Here is a 20,510-nt window from a genome sequence, read left to right on the forward strand (position 1 = left end):
ATTCTGAGCCCTAAACAAAAATTCTCTTCGTATGCTTGACTCGACTACTACCGATCTGACTGCAGTGAATTTCGCGGGTTAATTGGACTTCTTCCTGACAGGGCTGATGTAACGGAAAGGGAATCTTGTTGTTTATAAGCTTTACAATGTTGCGTCTGGGAACCAGTTTTAAAACTTCATGGCATCCTGCTTTGTCACAGGAGACAAAGTGTAAACATGTTGAATACTGCTAAACTGTGCTATGGTTACGAGTAGGAATCAACGATGTCAGCATAGTTGCGGAGTGACTGTATGGAGTGAGAAGAAGCAGAATTATCGTGCTGATGAATATTCCCTCGCCATAATCTCAGCCCTACGTGCAATCGGTCGTGATGTCAAATTTTTGCTCCCCAACCGATGATCATCTCTAATCGAGGGATCTGCTTTCCTTACTCCGCCAAGGCTGTTGTTGGGCTGGGACTTCTTAAAGCCACAGTTAGTGACTTGTGTTTGCTTGCCATTGTGGGCTCTCTGCGTTCTTATGACACTTTTATGCGTGGCACATAGCGCTGAATGTACACTTTTGCCATTTAATCTCACACCAGACCCAGTCTGACGGACACTTTGTGCCTGATGTGCGAGTCTTGACTATGCCAGCGCCTACCGCGCCTTGAAGAGCATTCAACACTGTTTGTCCTTTCTTCGGTTGTCGGTCTTTAGACGCATATCCCCATATCAAAATACTTACATACGTTGGGATTCATCTCATCTGACTGGAAACGTTGGTGGTATGAATTCGAATGAGACGTTTCTTTTATTTTTTTCTCTCATATTCTCCTGTCATCATTTCGCATTCGTCAATTGCATTCACTTCTTATGTTTGTGACCATGCTCTTCAAAAATAAATGATAGTAAGGTGGTGGCTCATTCCCAACTCACATGATGAAGCTCACTAGTTGCAGTGGGTTCGGGAAACCGGCCAATCCTAGGTTTACTCTTTTTGTCCCGAAAACGTTTACGAGAACAAGCCGGGTTTGCTAACGATCTTGCCTGCGAGTGGGCTAAAGGAAACCCCGCCGGACACTTGAATAGGATAGTCAGTGTGATATCTTGGGTAAACACTATCATTCGTCAGGCATCTAATTGTTAATGATTGTATGAGGGCAAGTGCAACGTTAACCCCCATAATACACTTTAAATGCAAATTTGTTGATGATGTTTACAAGTCCAAACCACATGCTATTTCACCCCTTAAAATGCTGTTCATTCGACATTATTGTAGATAAGTGGTCCTAAATGCATTCCCTGGGATAACTGTTCATTCTGCCAATAACAGAGTCTTTCCATCAGCTGTTTCATAAACTCCAGATAAATAACACTCTTTTGTGCAGATAGAAGCGGCTCTGAGTTTTTCTACCAGGATTATTTCGCCAAAGTTCAGTATCTGAGGTGTTTGGCTGCGAATTAAAATGACTAATTATTGCCTATGAGTAGTAAATGTTTTGCATTCGATGATGCCGAATTTCGGGTTGTAGACTGGCCACTGAATTACTGCTGTCTCACGGAGTGCATCCAACATTTAGGGATGCGTTCAGCGATTCTTTTGGAGAGCCATCGGTCCGTCCCGCGATGAAGGTGCCACCACAATTTCTGCTGAACTTAGAGATGTTTACAAAAAATTGAGATGTATTGTGTTGGACGCAAGATTGTTCAAGTTGGATACCACACCAGACAACAACACTCTCACTGAAAAGTTGGTACCAGAAATCTTCAGCTCCTGCGCTTTCTTGGTTCCATCACGCGAGGCTAAGTCACTTGGGACATAAATACCCGAAGTTCGAAGTTCACCGAAAATTCAGGTCATACGCTCTTCTGTGTATCGCAAACTGGCACTGCAGTTGATGGATGTTTTACGTCCTTCCGGTACAGGTTGAACGCCCAACTGTTTGGAAGAATCTCTTGAACCGTCACACCATCGATTGAATATCAGTAAGCCAAGGTTTTCCCACTGACTTTCCTTTTTACTAACGCACGACTACGTAAAATCTTTTAGTTTATGGGTGGCTAGATGGTCCAGCAAAATACCAGCAGGCGTATCACCTTCTCTACCGAAGGGTCCTGTCTTTCTGTATACACCAAATGCTTGCTTTTAGCATGAGAACGTTACTCAAAGCCAGGGGGCCGGCTTCATCACGGGCAGTTCCTCAGGCAGTATGCTCACCGGCATATTCTTAACTATTATAGAAAGGCAATTATGTGATAAAATTGCAGGCATCAAAGTTTACAATTTTCATGTTGATGAGACCCTAATTTTCACCACTAAAGTGCAATCAGGTTTATGGTTTAATTATTTTCAGTCCTTATAATATTAAAGGAAGTCAAACGATAGCCCAGCTTACTTAAATATTCTGCTCCTCAGATATCCACAATAACCCGTGCCGACTACCGTGAAACAGCCTACAGTGTACGGTGCAACCACTTTTCAAGTTTGTATCGGTGATTTTACAGACTCGGCTTAATCAGTTCACTAGTAAATAGGGTGAGAAACATTTGCAACTTCCATGAACTGCACTGAGAATAAGAGCTCCTGAAACAACTTCCAATCAAGAATGGCTGTCTGGAACGTTCCGTTTGAATACAGCCTACGCAAAGCTAGAGCAAACTTGGTTGCTGCTGTCGGAAAGAAAGAAGTCTTCTTCAGGCCAGAGTATAAAGTGTATCCTATATTCACAACCATTAGGTAAAAACTAACAACCTCACCTGACAGCACTTTCCGCTCCATGAGACCAAAAATAAGCCAGCTCACCTTGGCCCTGCCGCAACAACCTCGAGGGGGCGGTATTTCAGTAGCCCATTTCGTCTACTAGCTCACCTGCAGTAGCGGTGACGTTGGCATTGATAGTATAGACCACGGTCGCTCTCGAAGAATCGCAAACGCACACATAAATATGATACGCTTTGTAAGAAAACATTCATTCAGTGTTCATCCTACTGCCTGGAACTCGACATAAACGACCGTAAGGCATTTGCTTGCCATAGGTCGTCTCGTTGACTCAATACAGTACTTCACTGTTTCTGATGCGCGATCAAACATCCTGGATGCTAATATTTGACGAGGCATTACTAATAAAACTCAGGAAGTGCTCAAACATTGATCTTTGAGGCCCCCACAGATTCCAAATGTTATCATATGTATTTTTCAAAACATTGTTACCTCGTAGTCAACCCAAAATTTCGTACTCTATGTGGACAGTTGGTGAGAGTAATATAACTGTTAACATCTTACTAATTAGGTCTTTTCCCGTTTTATCTGCTGCAATGGATAAAGGGGTCTCAGTACTTTAATAAAAATATGACTTTTACATGTTACTATGTCCGAGGAGGTTAAAGCAGAACACAAAACAACGTGTGTGATAAGCTTGTTAAAAAACGCCTCTTCGTTTTTTGTTTCAGAAAATCAACGGCAATCTAACAGATGAGCCGTATACATGACCCATTTTGGCAAACAGGGATTTTTGGACGATCACGTTTTCATACGCGTCAAACCTCCTCGCACACCTGGTCGATCTGCAGCATAGGTTCCACCGGCTCGAGAATCATCAGCTTTGTTCTCTTTCACACCAACGTGGAAAACCTGAGAGATTTTCGCCTTGTTACAGTATTTCTTGTACCAGCCACTTGTGTACCCCACCCACAGCAAGACTAACAGACCGACGACTGGTGAAACTACCCCGAATACAAATAGTGTGATGATAGTCCTGTCCCACATCAATGGTAACCTGTAACATTTGTCAGTACTCATTTGCGTCAAGTCGGCGGGTTTCACATGGTTGGTGATCCGATGGGTTGCAACTGAATTGGCAAAGTCCTTGTTAAGATCGAGTAAACTCTGAACTAGGTAACTGGATGAATTGAGGAAGCAGACGAAAGCAATGGACTCCATATAGTGAGTACACTTCCAAGTGGAGGAGTCTCCGTAATTGCAAACAACACCAGTAGCCTGAAGAGGTAAAGTGCAATAAATGTGTCTGGAAAGCTGAGCCCATACGGCTAAACAGGGATATTGTTCATTAAGCTCCGTATAGGCTACTGTACAGTCTCTGCGTTTCACACCACTCAAAACCCAGTTGGTCCAGTTTTCATTGCATACGGCGACTTGGCTGCCATCGCCTTCTGGCGTTTGAATCGACGAAATAATTGCATGTGAGGATAGCATGAACGTCACCAAAAAGGAAGATTTAAGTAGTCCAGTGGAACGCATGGTGGACAGTAAATGAATGAAGCAAAACTGAGGCCGCATTGGGACACCTGGAGTTTCTGTTACTAATCAATAAGAAATTTGAGTGAAGTTTGGAACAGACTAACTATGGTCACCCAATTCCAAGGACATACACCGTCCAAATGTTGATTGGTCTACCGGCCCGTCTTCTTGCACATGCACACGACTACACATGTACCAACAAATGAACAACTGATGACACACCAGACTCATAAATTGACTGACAGTTTGTTTTTTGACCTCAATGGATTCTCAGCACCCTAAAATGGCATGTTCTTCTGTACGGGTGAATGATTTTCCATCTATATTTTGTAATGTACTGCTCATAAGGTTGCTGAAAATCCATCGATAGCCCGCGACCGGTTTCGTCCTTCTTCGGGCTCATCAGGTAGGCGCAGTCCCCGCATTTCCGTCAGCCTCACGTTCTACTTGAGACCAAATTAAACGAAATTAGCGAAATACACTCATCTGCAAACTAATTTGGTTTTGCGAGAGGCTCACCTGGAACAGAGCTGAATCTCCCGTTTGTGATTATTCCAGACAACTGAATGTGCTGCCGCCTCCTGTTTCAGTCGCTACAATATTCGCGATATCGCGATACATGTATATTTTGAAATGTACTACTCATAATGTTGCTGAAAAACCAAATTAGTTTGCAAATGAGTGTATTTCGCTGATTCTCCATCTGGATTATCACAGCTACTGCACAGTTCGAGGGAGATATGATCACCATAATGCATTAAATCATCTTCAACTTACCGAAAAAGATTAGGCGAAGTATGTTCCACAAAAGTACTGTCCAATACAAGTAAATAAAAACCTCCCAAAGCAAGATGATTTTTGGTCAGTCGGCATCAGTACGGTTTGCTTACGGAGGAAGAGGTCGAATGATGAGGTCAAATAAAAGGAATTAAAATGAAAGAGAGATGTATGATCCGCCATTTATCCTCGAAAGACTTGCTTGCTTGCCGTGCGTTTTTCAAGGCGTTTTTTTAATGAATATCTAAATGCGCAGCAATTTAACCAAGGGGTCTAGTATATTTTCATAAAGAAAGCTACTCACAAGTTTGCTGAAAACTCTTCAACAGCCCACGAGCGGTTTTGCCCTTCTTGGGGCTCATCAGGCAGGCGCAGTCTCCGAGTTTCCGTCAACATTATGGTCTACTTGAACCCGAATTGTACTGTTTTCGAGCAATACGCTCATTTGCAAATCAATTTGGTTTTCGCGAGAGACTCAACTGAATCTCTCATTTATGATGTTCTAGTACTGAAAATAACGGGCCCACTATTCTGTGATCAGTAATACCAACATTTAGCAACCTGAGTGCTACTTAAACGGCTCCTAGATTGAAGATTTTATTCGCAGCAAAATATCTAATATATACAGGAGGAACTCTGAGGTCTGAACATCTTCAGATGTCTAAAGAGCAAGAATATAGTATTTTTTGGTTTTTACGAATTTCTCCAAAGCAGTTTTTGTTTTTTCGTCCGAACACTCTACACATAGGGTTGCTGAAGGCTTTTCGACAGCCATCGACCAGTTTAGCCTTTCTTCGGGTTCATAAGGTAAGCGAAAACTCCAAATTTCCATTAACCTTAATTTTAATATAACCCGAATCGGAGGCAATTTGAGGAGTACATCCATTTGCGCAATAAGTTGATTTTAATGGAAGACTCAATAGGAACTTCTATTCTTGAAATTAATGTGTTCCATAAAAGTAGCCTCATTCATTGGGCATATTTTGAGGTACTCCTTTCGTTGCATGTTTGCGTACTAGTGGGTTTGGTCTCTTTTCACACAGTTGGGAGACATCCTCGGCTTCTTCCGGGTAAATATACGCATTTTGTGGTAACTTGTACTTTATAGTTCTCTGAGAATTGCAATCAATACGATTTGAGTTCAGTAGTCTGCTGTACAAGCAGGCACCTAAGGACGAACGATCCTGCTGAAGAGGATGTCCCAATGGCGTCGAATTTCGTCTCACTGCAATCCTTTTGCCGGAGTTTGATATCGGAACCGGTTTCTCAGTTGGTTGATTTCGCATCATAAGTAAAATACGACAACAAAGCACCAATTACATTTATCGGGTTAAATAACTGATTCGGTGACTATTGCTTACTCCACCGCACCACAATAACCGGTGGAGCTTAACCCCGGAATGTATGCATAACTTGTTCTTCGGGACAGCGCACTGTTGAGTCATACCAAGTTGAGCCCGGTAACAGAAAAAACACTCAGTCTTGGTGGCCTGGATGAAAACCTTAGCTTAGTACATCTCTCTTACGCAATGGTCAGGGTTAGGGGTCTTTGGAAAAGCTATCGTTTCTTGCACTATGAAAAGTGCCCTAAAAAGACCTGTCACAACGTAGCCTGTGCGATGGAGGTCCCGTTTACTCTGCTTTCGTGGTGGGGATGATTTCACTAGAGCGAAAGAGAAAGAACACATGTGTCTGTCAGGGGACTGACAGATGGTTTGTTCATTGTTTTTCCAAGATGGCCAGCTTAACTGTAACTCCAAACCAACGATGGCCAGAACATTGATCACGGCGGACTGAACGGATGGGATCACTTGCAGGATCCAGCGCCGATAATGGCAGTTCCGTTTTGTCGATCTCGATTATCTTGTTATTATCTTGCAGTTCACACTTGGTTGACGAGAAACTAGGGGTATGTCCTCAAAAAATTCATTCGTATCTTATCCACACCTTATTTCATAAAAGTTTCCAAACTAGCACGATGCTACGGCGTTTCCGAATAACGACGTACCCTACACCAAACCACCGGCCGGGGTGACCAACAAGAGACCTGGGGCTATCTACGCAAGCTAACATGTTCACACTGGCGTTTTGAATTCTCGTAATCTGCTGAGTGACTGTAATCAGAGAGTAACCAAGTAAAATCAGTGCGGTTAGCTTCTAGATATCACATGCACACACCAAACTAGGCAGTCCACTTCAGGCAGTCTGCAGTTCCCTGTTACAAGAACAGAGGCCGTACTTCTAGCTCATCCACAGAGGTTCAGTGGACATCCAGGTACTCCTCAAGGTCATCTCTGCCTTTACTGACAATGCGGTAATACCGTTTTTCACCCCATATGACCCAGAATCACGCTTGAATCATTTAGAGGCAATCTGCTGCGTAAGCGGTTCGGACTGCCAAAGGAGGCCGTTAGATGAGATTCAAAGCACAGTGGAAGGGTAGGCAAATAGAATGCTCGCGTAAGCTGATCAGATGGCTACACTCATTGTATCCAAGGAAAATTCTATCCAGGAAAACGATATGAAGACAGTAACAGACTGGAAACTTCGTTAAGTTGAACCATCACTAATATTGGCTTCCGAAACCCTAAATAACAGTTGTCAAAGTGACAATCGAATGACAACCACACTGTACAAGAAAAGGATTAAATAAAGTATCAATCTACACTATCGGTAGAAGGTCTACTATCGTAGTAAGTAGCTAAAAAAGAACAAAGGGGGATCAAACTGTACTTTCGTGCCAGCGAGATTCATCAAACTCCACGTTACTAAGAAACAAAAATATCCACCCTCGAAATGCATCAGAGTCCTTCCACTCGGGTGTAGACAGATTTAAATCAACTTGGCTAACTGTGTAACAAAGCAAATAACAGCCAACTACTTGCGCCTTTCTGGAAAACAGTCAATCTCGATGGCTTATCCCCCAAGGCCACCCACCTTTGAGCCGATGAGTGACAAGTCATTTGGTGAACAGGATTCTGCATTTGGCCATATTATAGCACACTTACTCATGTCAGATAAGCTATGGGTAACTATCGCAAGAAACACCAATAAAGATGGGAAGCCAAAAATAGCTCTCTTTTGAAGGCCATGATTACCAACGAATTTGGATGGTTAAGGCACATGTTCTTTTCCGGGAGTTTTCCTCGATAAACGCCGTTGTGTAACTAATTTTCGTTGGATTTTTTCTCGAACAAAGAAGAATCTAACCTTTTCAAGTATCTAATTTTTGCTGGTATATCACTTCCCTCATTATTCGTTCCCAATCTTATTTATTAGGACAGTACGCTGCTCCAAATGTTTTTACCAGTTCATGGTCTTTCCAGCACAGCCAGATGGCAAAACTCGAATTCGAGTTAATCAGACACTACTGAATTGAATGAAGTTAACACAATATCTCAGTAGGGTGAGAACTGTGTTACAGAATACCGGCCATTGTTTAACTCTGATTACGACGTTTCATATATAACTAATTGGTCACGTGTCTCACGGTACAGTCAAGGAATGACGCTCTCCAACTGTGAGTTATCTTTCATAATTCGGCTGATGAAAAGAGTTTAGTCTTACGAAGTTTTATCCGAACGATACCGAGTACTACCCTACAGAGACCATTTCAGACTGGGTTAATTACATTAACTTAAGATATTCTGTACGGTATGGAATGACGAATCAATATCGGTTGCTTACCTACAGCTCTCAGATACGTTTAGTCATATCCGTCGGACTGATCAGGAAAAGCAACTAACGACAATTTGCGAGGCAGCTTACTTGGGTTCTCGTGTCCCCTTCATTGTTCAGAATGGTCAAATTCCGTAGCTCATTTTTATTATACCTGTATTTCTATTCATTTCTATTCAACCTGACTGATAAGTAATCTTCAGTTTTTCAGACTGAGTGGTATATACCATCCGTTCAGCACTTATGAATTACAAGTTAACTATACATGCTGGCCGTTAAAAAACCGAATCGGTCACGTGGTGAGTGGAAGATCGGAGTACACCACACCATGCTAGATCCTGGTCAAAGGTAGTTAGTTAGCTTTGTCTAAGCCAAAATGTTAAATAGCCTAAGGAGTGTATTATCAAAGCTCTGAAGGTGATAAACATCTCAGGTATCTGGAGTAACCGATCTGAGGGGTAGGACGAAACGGAATAAATGAGATGCAAGTACTTTCAGACCAGAGCGGCGATTCCACTTAAATTAAGTCCAGCGTTGTTACCTGAAAACATCGAGTGATTGTTGTGCAATGTTCTACCGCCTCATCAATCCTTTCGGATCGGCTGATCCAGTCTGTCGAGTTTTTCTCTTATGCTTGGCTTTGTACAGGAACCATTCAACTTTCACGTCTCCACGTTTAAGCAGACTACTAAACTGATAAATCTGCGTCCTGTTAGAATGAGAATCAACCCGTATTTTCTATAAGATTGACCAAACCATCAAAATGTGACCGCAAGAGATCTCTCCTCAGACAGCAATTTTTTTTAAAAAAAACTTCGTATTACTAAACCGTATCCCTCACCTCAAAATCAACCACGCTGATGATGCGGGTCTCAGTGTGAACACAAAGGAAAAGGATGTATTTGTGAGGATCCCAGGTCAGCCGAGTAAATTTAAAAGACGGAGTATGCAACGTATTCGGTACTTTCGAGGATTGCGTGCATGCGCACTCCAGGCGTTCAAGACCATAAGTTGGCTAACTTACCGATGAACGCGACTGTAATGTGGTTAAATGTATGCCATGAATGATTTCTAAGTGTGTACGAACCGTTGCAGCAAGACCGAAATACAGGCGTAAATTGCCACTCAGTCCACCTTAAAGCAGTTCCCAGCCAGGATGGATTACTTACCTCAACTACGCTCACATATATATGTGGTTGTCTGTTTTTATAATTCTTATAAATCTCATTGAATAAGGATAATATTTAGCGTAACATACTACTCATAAGGTTGCTGAAAAGTCTTCGGCGACTCACAATTCGGTTGATTGTTATTGGGGCTCGTCAGGTGGATATTTTACTTCAACTCTATGTTCTACTTGAACCCAAATTGGAATCAGATTACAATAAACAAGAGACTCAGCTGGATTAGGCTGAGTGCACTAAAACAATCGAATTATTTTTCAACTTGGAGTGTTTGACGATAACCACTATCTAAAATGACAGGGATCCGATTAAATGTTCGAAGTCCTAACTTCTTTGCCCAAATAAATGGCTTTATACACTGAACTATCTACCTCCATAGATAAAACTGTTGAATTTTGTCACCCGGAATAACATTCGGAGAACCTGCTAATCTGTAAACATAATGGAGTGTTTTCTAACTAAAATGATAGGAAGCTATTGGGGAAAAAGATTGTAAACCACCGGTTAATAATGCAAAGAGACAGAAAGAAATAACAATCTAAGAGGCTGGTGAAACAAAGCAGTGGAACGACTTCAGTACCGCTACACTAGGAGAACTCTCAAGTTGAAATTAGATGCTTCCATTGGTATAAAAAATAAGCGCTGTAAAACCCATTTGAATGCCCGTCAGAAATTTACGGCACATAAGCCGCGTAACTATACTGTTTTCTCGGAACAGTTCGCTTCATTCTGACGCACTAGCGATAGACTTAGCGAAATAGCACCAGATAGGCATCATTTGTCCAACGTGTCATGTAAAAATACCCGCAAAAGGGGTATAAATGAAGCTTAAACTCATCTAAAATTGCTGATGGAAGTTTTTTGTTTTTGAAGGTGTTCAATGGAAGCCATCCTGTCAGCTACTGTTTTTCAAAGTGACTATAATATTATGTAATTTCCTTTCAGCCGGGCGACCCGATTCACAATGAAGAACCGGCAAAAAGAGCAAAAAAACTCGCACGCTGTTAGCCTGTTGTGCAGTCGCATCTTTTGGCGCTCCGACTCCGATACAGTTTTCTCGGATCTATTTTGTCCTACAACGCTCACCGACATACCATTCGATCTCTCTTTGGGAGATCTATTGGAATATACCATCTATATTCATCTGTGAAAATTTTTCACGGTGTTCACGACTAACGGATTTACAACGTACGCGGCCTCCACATCCACGCGTACAAGTATACCCAGTTTTATTGGCCGTTATCCCGTTTCTACACTAGAAGAAAGCTGACGACGAGTTCTATCTAGTGCAGCAAATTTCACTAAGATCGGTGAAGTATTACGCCAGCTACCAGCTTTCATACATCCGCCGAAATTCGTCCTACGTGCTACCCCACTTGCCCTGCCAGTGTCGAAACCGCACACACGATCCGCTCACCCGATGCAGGCGACCAGGCCGACAAAGAACCGCAAAGCGTCCACACCCACGCATACGTCGAACCAACCGACCAACACGTGCAAACGCGCAACGCGATCCGCTGCGCACACAAAGAACACGGCCGTGCCAAACCCGACCGAGACCTTGACTCATCCAATCATGGAACAATCACCTCACGGTCATTGCGCTGTTTGCCAAGGCCCGGTAAGTCGAGACACCACCGTAGTTAATTGTGCATTTTGCAAATTACTGGTGCATGCGCGTTGTGACAATACCCTGACTGATCTGAGCGCTCAGATGATTAATGACCCAAAGCATCCATCTATCTGTTATCGATGCACTATGTGTAGAGCCTCCAATGTCGATACTGGCCAAGTAGATATACCGACCACTATGGGCTTTAGAGCAAACAGAGAGACGGAGGATAAAATATCCCATTTGGAAAAACAAATACAAGAACTCAGAGAGCTTCTGCTGCCCCTAGTTAACCAGACAACTGATGTAAAATCAGCGAAGGCATCTAGGTCAATGGCAGACGCTGCTTGCACTCCGAGGACTGTTGAGGAAACCAGACCAAACAGCACCAAGACAAAAAAGACGAATGTTACTGAACCTGAGCCAGCGGAACTCAACAGTATACACAAGAACATGGGAATTGTCGGTTGCCCCGCATCGAAGGTTACCGACCATACTAGGAAACTGAAACCGAAACCTAAACTAAGCGTAATATGCACTAATATCAAGGAGCCAAGCGACTCACTATTATCGGCTAAGCATAAGCACGATATGGAAGAATGGTTAAAGCTGTGCAATCGAATACAGCTTGATCCCATCGAACCAGTCTCGCTGACTCGCCTGAGCCGACCGCCGAAATCGCATCATCAAGACAAACCCAGACTTCTCAGAGTAACTGTTAAGACAGAAAAAGAATTAGAAAATATACTGTTGTCAGCATTTCGACTCCAGAGCGATTCGGAAAATAGCGCGCGAGTTCATGCTGACGTACCATGGACAGAACGATCTCGTAATGTCGAAAATCAAGCGACTAATAATCGTGCTGATGATCGGAGCTTGATCATTCTGGGTGTCCCTGAGATTGACGATGCCTCCGATAAAACGGCACGCATTTCACATGACGTTCTACAGTGGAAGTTTCTGAGTAGTACGCTCGAAACGGAAGAGGTGGCAGTAGTTGATGCTTTCAGAATTCCTAAATCGGAAAAATACATGGGAAACGGCCCTAGACCCTTAAAGCTGACATTTCTTCGTGCCGAAATGGCCAACTTGGTGAAAGCTCAGTGGCGAAGGCACCGTAATTTGCTTCCGAGGGAACTGAGAATAAGCTCACCTAAACGCTCAAACGCATCTGCTGATACGATTCGGACTGGCGAAATAGGAACTATTCAAACGCAAACGATCACTGATGAATACCAACAAACCACGGTTGGTATTCAGACTATGATGGAAAAATTGGGGTCAAAAAACGATTTACCAAAAAACGAATCACTGCTGGCTCCCCGGGAGTCGTGCGTTGCAGCACAGCAGAATTAACCACAACGACTAGCCTTAAGTGCCTCTATACAAATACCCAATGTCTGCCCAGTAAAGTGGCAGAATTAAACGCCTTTTGCGACCAATACAAACCTCACTTGGTGGCAGTGACTGAGACTTGGTTGCAAGCGGAAATATCGGACAAGGAAATCGAAATTACAAACATGAGTGTTATACGACACGATCGAGCCACCCATGGCGGTGGAGTTGCACTATATTATGACAGTAGTCTTCAATGTGCTGAAATACCTGACGCTAATCTCATCCTTGAAGATACCCTCTGGTGTATGCTGAAGTCAAACAAGATAGATGCGTGCATTATTGGTGTCATTTACCGCTCTCCAACCGCAATGGACACTCACACATTCAGTATATGTGACCGAATCCGTCGCGTATGCTCTTACTACTCCATTCCCATTCTCATTATGGGTGATTTCAATTTTCCCCAGCTTTTCGTCGCTTCATACTCGCTCAACTCAGTTGAAGCACACTTTCAGGAGCTGTTAGATTTGGTACCTTTATTCAACCATGTTAACGAATGTACGAGGTTTCGTGGAACAGATCAACCTTCGTTACTTGACCTTATACTAACTAGTGAGCCATTTATGGTTGAACAAATCATATATAGACCACCACTGGGAAAGAGCGACCATCTCGTGCTCTTGTTCGATTTCACTTGCTCCTCCGTACGTTTAAGCGACCCACATAAATATGTTCTGAAGACCAATTTTCGGGAGATAATCTCAGCCTTCCAGGACCTAAATATGCTGGATGACGAACACGAAAATACTAATAGGCGATGGAAATCATTCATAGCCCAGCTGCAGACCTTGATTGCAGACAATTCGACAGAGGTGCCTCGAGCCACCTGCGTACAGATGTTCACAGTGAGGAGTCGAACAAGAAAATGGATTACAGAACGTAACATCGCTTGGTTTCAATATAAAACGAACCGGACCGACGAACACTGGGAGTCGTACCGAAAGTTGCGGAATAAAGTCACGTCACTAATCAAGGAAGACAAACTACAACAGCAATTCAAATTGATGACTAGGATGGAGAAAAACCCCAAACTATTGTATCAATTCGTGAATGCGCAGGCTAAAGTTAAACCAGGTATATCTGCCATAAAGACAGAATCGGGAATGACTGCAAATGCGTTTGAAACAGCTAATGCCCTTGCCACATTTTATGCTTCCGTGTTTTCTCCTGAAGATACCCGCGCTCCTATACAAACTGTGGAGGTACTAACGGACGAAACTTTATCGGACGTGCATATTGATCGGGCTAACATTGTCAAACACCTTCGCGGCTTACAGGTACACACTTCACCTGGTGGGGATGGCGTTACACCACTGCTTCTGCGCCACTGCGCTGAACCACTTAGCTATCCTCTGGCTAAACTGTTCGCTAGTTCTCTGGAAGAAGGGTTGGTACCAGAGGATTGGAAATGCGGGATAATAGCCCCCATATTCAAAGGAGGTATCAGAACGTGTGCATCTAACTACAGACCTGTCACTCTTCTCCCAGTAATATCAAAAGTAATGGAACGAATTATAGCAGAAGCCCTGAAATCGCACCTTGAAATTCACTCCTTGTTGAGCGATAAACAACACGGATTTCGACAGAATCGTTCTTGTTTATCCAATCTCCTCGTGACACTCGATGACTGGACACGAGCAGTCGATGCGGGAGTTACTGTACATGCCTGTTACTTGGATATATCCAAAGCCTTTGATCGAGTCGATCACAGTATCCTTCTTCGGAAACTTGAAATGTATGGCGTGACGGGAAATCTGTTGAGCTGGCTGAAAGACTATTTGAGTGACCGTTCGGTCCAAGTTCGTGTCGATGGAGCGTTTTCCGATAAAATTGCCGCCACAAGTGGTGTCCCTCAGGGTTCGGTTCTTGGTCCAATTTTGTTCCTGGTATACATGAATGACCTGCCGAAACTTCTGCAGTGCAAAACCGTACTTTTTGCTGATGACATAAAAATCTGGTCTGAAATTCATGGAAAGGCTGATTGTGATGCGCTACAGCAAGATCTGCAAAGAATCGACGAATGGTCCATCCAAAACCGGCTGCCGCTGAATTTCCAGAAATGCAAACTCATAAATCTGGGGAAGAGCTACCACTTCCCATACAAACTGGGATCCAATGAACTGGAATGGGTGGCTGAGGAAAAAGACCTCGGCGTCTGGATTTCTAGCAACCTGAAGCCGAGTAAGCACTGTCTATCAGTATATCGCAAGACCTCGGCACTGCTCGGGATGCTTAGGGGAATATTTTATCGTTTTACGGCTGAAATTCTCCCTATTATCATGAACACATATCTCCGGCCGACAATGGAATACGCGATCCAAGCCTGGTCTCCATGGCTGCAAAAGGATACACAACTGCTAGAGTGTATCTACCACCGCGCGACCAAGCTGGTCATTGGCCTCCGGAACGTTCCCTACAGTGAAAGGCTACGTAAACTCGATTTGTTTGATTTAACTTATCGGCGTATACGAGGAGACCTCATCCTGATGTTCAAGATAATAAACACCCCTAATCACCCTTTAAAACATTTGTTCACAGTTAATTTGGCCCGACAGACCCGACGGAATCCATTGGCCGTTGACATTCCATGTTCCCGCATTAACTGTCGGCGCTACTTTTTTTCAGTCCGCGTATCCCTCACGTGGAACAAACTACCAACATCTGTTGTGGATTGTGGTAACCTCGAGACGTTCAAACATTCGCTTGACGAATACATAAGATCTCACCCAACTTCCCTCATCAACAATTGAGATGCAGACTACACACAATAGAACATATATGTCATATCATTCCGTTTATCTGTATACATACACACACACCAATATCCTTTGGTCATTGTAAAGCAAAATGTAGACCAGACCAATATAACCTTGATTTACCTTGACTTACCCCCTTACATGTGATTTAAGGTATCCCCTATAGTTAAAATTCTACAGGCAGACTGAATTTACCCCCTTACATGTGATTTAAGGTATCCCCTATAGTTAAAATTCTACAGTATTTGCAGACTGAACGTTGTCCAATTACCCTCAGACAGCGAGAAACCAGGTATGTTGGTTTGTGGAACTCCTAAGCTACTTATTCCTGAGTTGAGTAGCAAGGCTAATAAAAGGCCGACATTTAGGACACTGTCCGATATAGCTACCATCATAGCCCAACGTCCTCCAGTTTTTCGCAATAAAATATTGGATTGGAAGACTCTAACTCTTCCCAAGAACGATTTTTTGGGACAAAACACCGTGGTCTTTTGTCCAAATCATTTCTGAGACAATAGCTCCTCTATTCCGATAACTCCCGAAAACGCTCTCAAACAAAAGCGAATTTAATCGTATCAGAGGAGTTGTTGTATGTTAGAGCAAATAAAAATTCACTTCTTACACCGACTACTACTTAGACGTATCAGCGACAGTACTGCCTCAGATGGTATCGTTAGAAGGAGCGAGGTAAGATTAAACTATTTAGATGCAGGCAAATATTTACATAAACATACAGAGTTATATGTAGTTGTAAAGATTAGCAAGCGGCTGACCTGAATATACATCAACCAGCAAGTTAAAGTGATGACCTATTGTGAAAACGTCCCGTAGACCAAAAGCAGTTTTTGGCATGGACACCTCAGTATCGGCTTTGCCACTAATTACGATGTCAGAAATGCATCCAATATTTGTTCGAACTTTCTAAAACTTAAGGTTTTTCGGAAAAAAAAAACAAAATGAGAGCGGTTGCGCCTATTTGGTATCATAAAATATCAATCAAGGCTAAAGTCCGGTCAACCAATCCCATTTTTGTCTTGTGATTAGCAATGCAATTCATGCTCATAATACTTCCCTTCGAAGATTTCATCTTCATAGCTGTGAGCACACTTTTGGACTTTCTTGACTGCCATTCTTTTACAATTCATCTTCCATTTGCTTTTTATAGTGAAACTGGAACCCTATTCAAACGGAGTATTTGTTTGAGGTCAGTTCATCATCCAGACTCTGTCATTTACAGAGTGCTCGCATGTACTAGATACTACCGTAGTGAAGCCGGTAGAGGTCAGTTTTGATCTCAGTCTCCCAGCATAATGTGCTATATAGGTAACTTTTTTTACCCGAGTTAAAGTATCCACTTTCCCAGCTGAACATTTTATATGCACCAATGTTTCCAGTATTAACCTTCAAGTAAGTCCTTCCTCGAAGAAAATACCGAAGTGCAGAGGCATCCCCCGGTCTTTCATTCTCACCCTTGAAGTATACTCGCAGAAAAAGCGGCACATGCATTCATCCGATCATTCTCCTATATTTCACAAGGGGATATCTCGGTTAGTTACACCAATAAGGTCGTATATGTGGAATGTTTTGCATAGTGGATTCCAAGCCTGATCATTGTCCGGTTGGTAATGCAGCCGGGAAATCTGTGTTCCCGCAATTAGCAGATAGACATTCAGTAGACAGAGTCGTTTAACGTTGCTAAGTTGTTCAGTTAATCTAGCGTCCCTTGAACCGCATCTTTGGTCTACGTAAACAATAGCTTGGGCTCCCAAAACAGGCTGATGAAAATCCTGGGAAAACGAACGAGAGCAGATGCCGGGCTGCTGTTATCATGAAGGTCAGTAATCTCGCCAAAAACTCTTGACATTTGTCAACAGACAAGCAAGATAGCGGAGAAGAGATAGAAAACGCGTTGTGGGAATACGACTTTGAATGTTCCAACAGTCCCACAAATCCATAGCAGTGGGAACAGTGTGCCCATTGCGTGCTTAACCGGCACTGTTTAAGAAAGAAGAATTGAATGTATAACAAGTTAGGTCTTGGTGTAGACAGGAGGCTCAGATGATGGTCTCTGAAGCAGAGCTTTACACTGTCGGCTGTTGTCAAAAGAAGAGAGGCCCGAGGATGAAGAATTACCTTGGCAAGGCCAATAAATTCCTCGTTTATGAGGACTGTGTTGTCGACTGCTCATATTGGTCCAACCGCTTTAGCTTGTATTTCATTCCTCCGTGCAGTCTTTAGGTTCTGACACATTAAACGTAACCAATAAATAGCACGAAGACAGTTCTAATCACCAGTCCTAAGCTTGACCAAAAAGTGCTAAGTACTATTGGCCAAATATTTCTACGCTGCTAGACCTACTCGCTACTCCTGGTACAAACAAGGAGATTCACTCAACAAATGTGCATCTCTTCTGGTAATAGAGCACTGTAACACCCATGCAAATCAATAACATGTTTCGCATGAATTTCTGATTACGAAACGGGCTTATTTATCTCCATAGCTATCAGCACAAACGATGGAAACCGGTTTTGACAAACTCCTGTGTGTTGCAATCACCGTTCGTTAGTTTCATTTGCTCTGGAAAACTACTCCTACAAATGACAAACTTGGTGGGTTATTTGAGAGCGCTTATGATCCCAACACCCGGTGTGATCAGATCCACACGTTTCAAGTTCTAGAATTTTACGCAGCACAAATCTGACCTCCGTCCGTTCATGTTTTATCACTGATTATAATTTTATTACTGGTTATCACTGAATGTTTGTTTCTGCTTCTTCAAAGATCCAATTCTAGTTGACATTCATTCACTTGCAGAGTTGTAAATTTTTTGCAGCATTTCGGCTTGTCAATATACTCCGCATTATGTTTGCTATTTCTAAATTCAGTTGGTCTGACAAGAAGTTGGGCATACCCTCCCCATCGAAAATTGAGCCATTTTAGATGTACTAAGGTTTTCTATGCCATTTCGTTTTGTGTATACTATCATTTTACATTTTATTCGGCTTGTTCATAAATCAGCTTCTGTAGGATTAAAGAATGAACCTCACCTCTACAAATGTAATGTTCGACCTCTGATGTGCATGCCACATCTTACTAAAAAATTTACGGACATATTAGGGATGACGGCCTTCGTCTTCTTTTGTCCCGATTTCGTTCTGTGAAAGCAAGCATGAAATGTTTGTGTACGTTTATCCATCCTTATATAGAAGTTCCGATATGCTATGCTGTAATCTTTGCTTCACCAAATTCAAGTCTACAAGAAACGGCTTTCATAAGACACTCCCTATAACCTCACCTGGAAATTTTCACAGTTCCCAATGTGGCAAGGGAAATTCACTTCTCTTGTTGCGCTGATTGGATTGTGGGTGCCCATCAGTTCATCGATCCACCTATTTATTCATTAATTCATTCGCCGACTAAAGAACCCACCCGTTAAGAAAGTTATGTAATGAACAGGAGAATTTGTAGAAAATCGCAAATATTATCAGTCTTTCGATGTAAACATCACAGTGAGATGAAAATGGAGCCTGGTAACAATGACTCAGACCGGTTATGTAACAAAATGTGAATGAGCCATAAAGTACATTCAGACTCCCCACGATCCACGGACCAGGCGTTCAAATCTGTCCATTTCTTCTTTATACGCCATCCCATAAGACCCGAATATTGCCGCGTAGGTCTCCATGTCATCTGAGTCTGTGAGTGAATCCAACGGACATCCAGCAAGAGCTATTGATAAACCTTCATAGAACGCCTGAAATTCTGAAAAATCCACGTATTCATCCGAAGACATAAGTTGGCCAAGAGCGCTGACAAACTCGTTTTTGGAGAAGACCACACGAGAACCTTTGATGAAGCAGGGAACGATCAGATAGAAAGTGCCGAAAAATCTTTGAAAGAAACTTATTTCGAATTCTATGCCAATAAATGTCTTTCACTACAAACCAAGTCTCGTTGTTTTTCCACCCGTTTTGGAGAAGACCACACGAGAACCTTTGATGAAGCAGGGAACGATCAGATAGAAAGTGCCGAAAAATCTTTGAAAGAAACTTATTTCGAATTTTATGCCAATAAATGTCTTTCACTACAAACCAAGTCTCGTTGTTTTTCCACCTGAAAAATGCAAACCTTTTTTCAGTCGAATCCCATTTTTTTCAAAACTACGAATACTAAAAACTTACCACCCCGAAAGCAGGTTCCGGAGGGAGAGGAAGGATTTTAGTTGTGTGACCGTTTCTGAACCCAGCTCAATTTTAGCTAATTGGGGAATAGTCCGACTCAACAACTGGCAGGTGCATCGTTTTTTGGCGCTTGATTGTGCCAACAGATATTCTTATCAATTCATGTTAGCCTTCATTCTAAGTTAGAAAACATGGAGGAAGAAGGCTTGATATTCTTGGAAAAAGTGAAGTAATTGTACACATTCTTTCATCATATTTCCTAGCGTTTCTCACCATCACAGTCCACGCTCTTACTTTCCCAGAGAAACCAATCATATTGCTCATGGAGATCAAGAGCTCGTGCTTCGCGCGTTTTGCTGGCTTCATCGCAGTTCCTTTAGAATCTGTCATGATAGGAGAGTTGATAAGAACATCTCCGAGCATCAACTAATAATCTCTTACAGAAAGAAAGAGTATAACCAGACAGGTCTGCAGTAGAACTGTTCTCTGAAAACGGTTTTTTCTTCTAGACTCCTTGTATGTGAGCGAATTAATGCTGTCTTTCTCTGAGTAAAGACCAGTTCAAAATGGTTGAGTCTAAAGTGGCGTATTTCCAAGGTACGTGAAGAGCCCCACAACTTCGAGTGTCTCTTCCTGGATTGCAAATGGTGCATTTAGTGACTACATGTCCAAGAGCATCACCTT

General features: G+C 42.6%; 1 protein-coding gene across 1 annotated transcript; it reads right to left on the reverse strand.

Moving 5' to 3' along the window:
* Positions 1-19,231: 19,231 nt before the first annotated feature.
* Positions 19,232-20,479, reverse strand: T265_10476 (hypothetical protein; the record flags this gene model as incomplete). Its single annotated transcript, XM_009176856.1, has 2 exons — positions 19,232-19,491; positions 20,338-20,479. 2 exons carry the CDS (start codon positions 20,477-20,479, stop codon positions 19,232-19,234), a joined length of 402 nt encoding a protein of 133 aa, XP_009175120.1.
* Positions 20,480-20,510: the final 31 nt, after the last annotated feature.

The sequence above is a fragment of the Opisthorchis viverrini genome (assembly GCF_000715545.1).
Source record: "Opisthorchis viverrini unplaced genomic scaffold opera_v5_368, whole genome shotgun sequence".
NCBI classification, from domain to species: Eukaryota; Metazoa; Platyhelminthes; class Trematoda; order Opisthorchiida; family Opisthorchiidae; genus Opisthorchis; species Opisthorchis viverrini.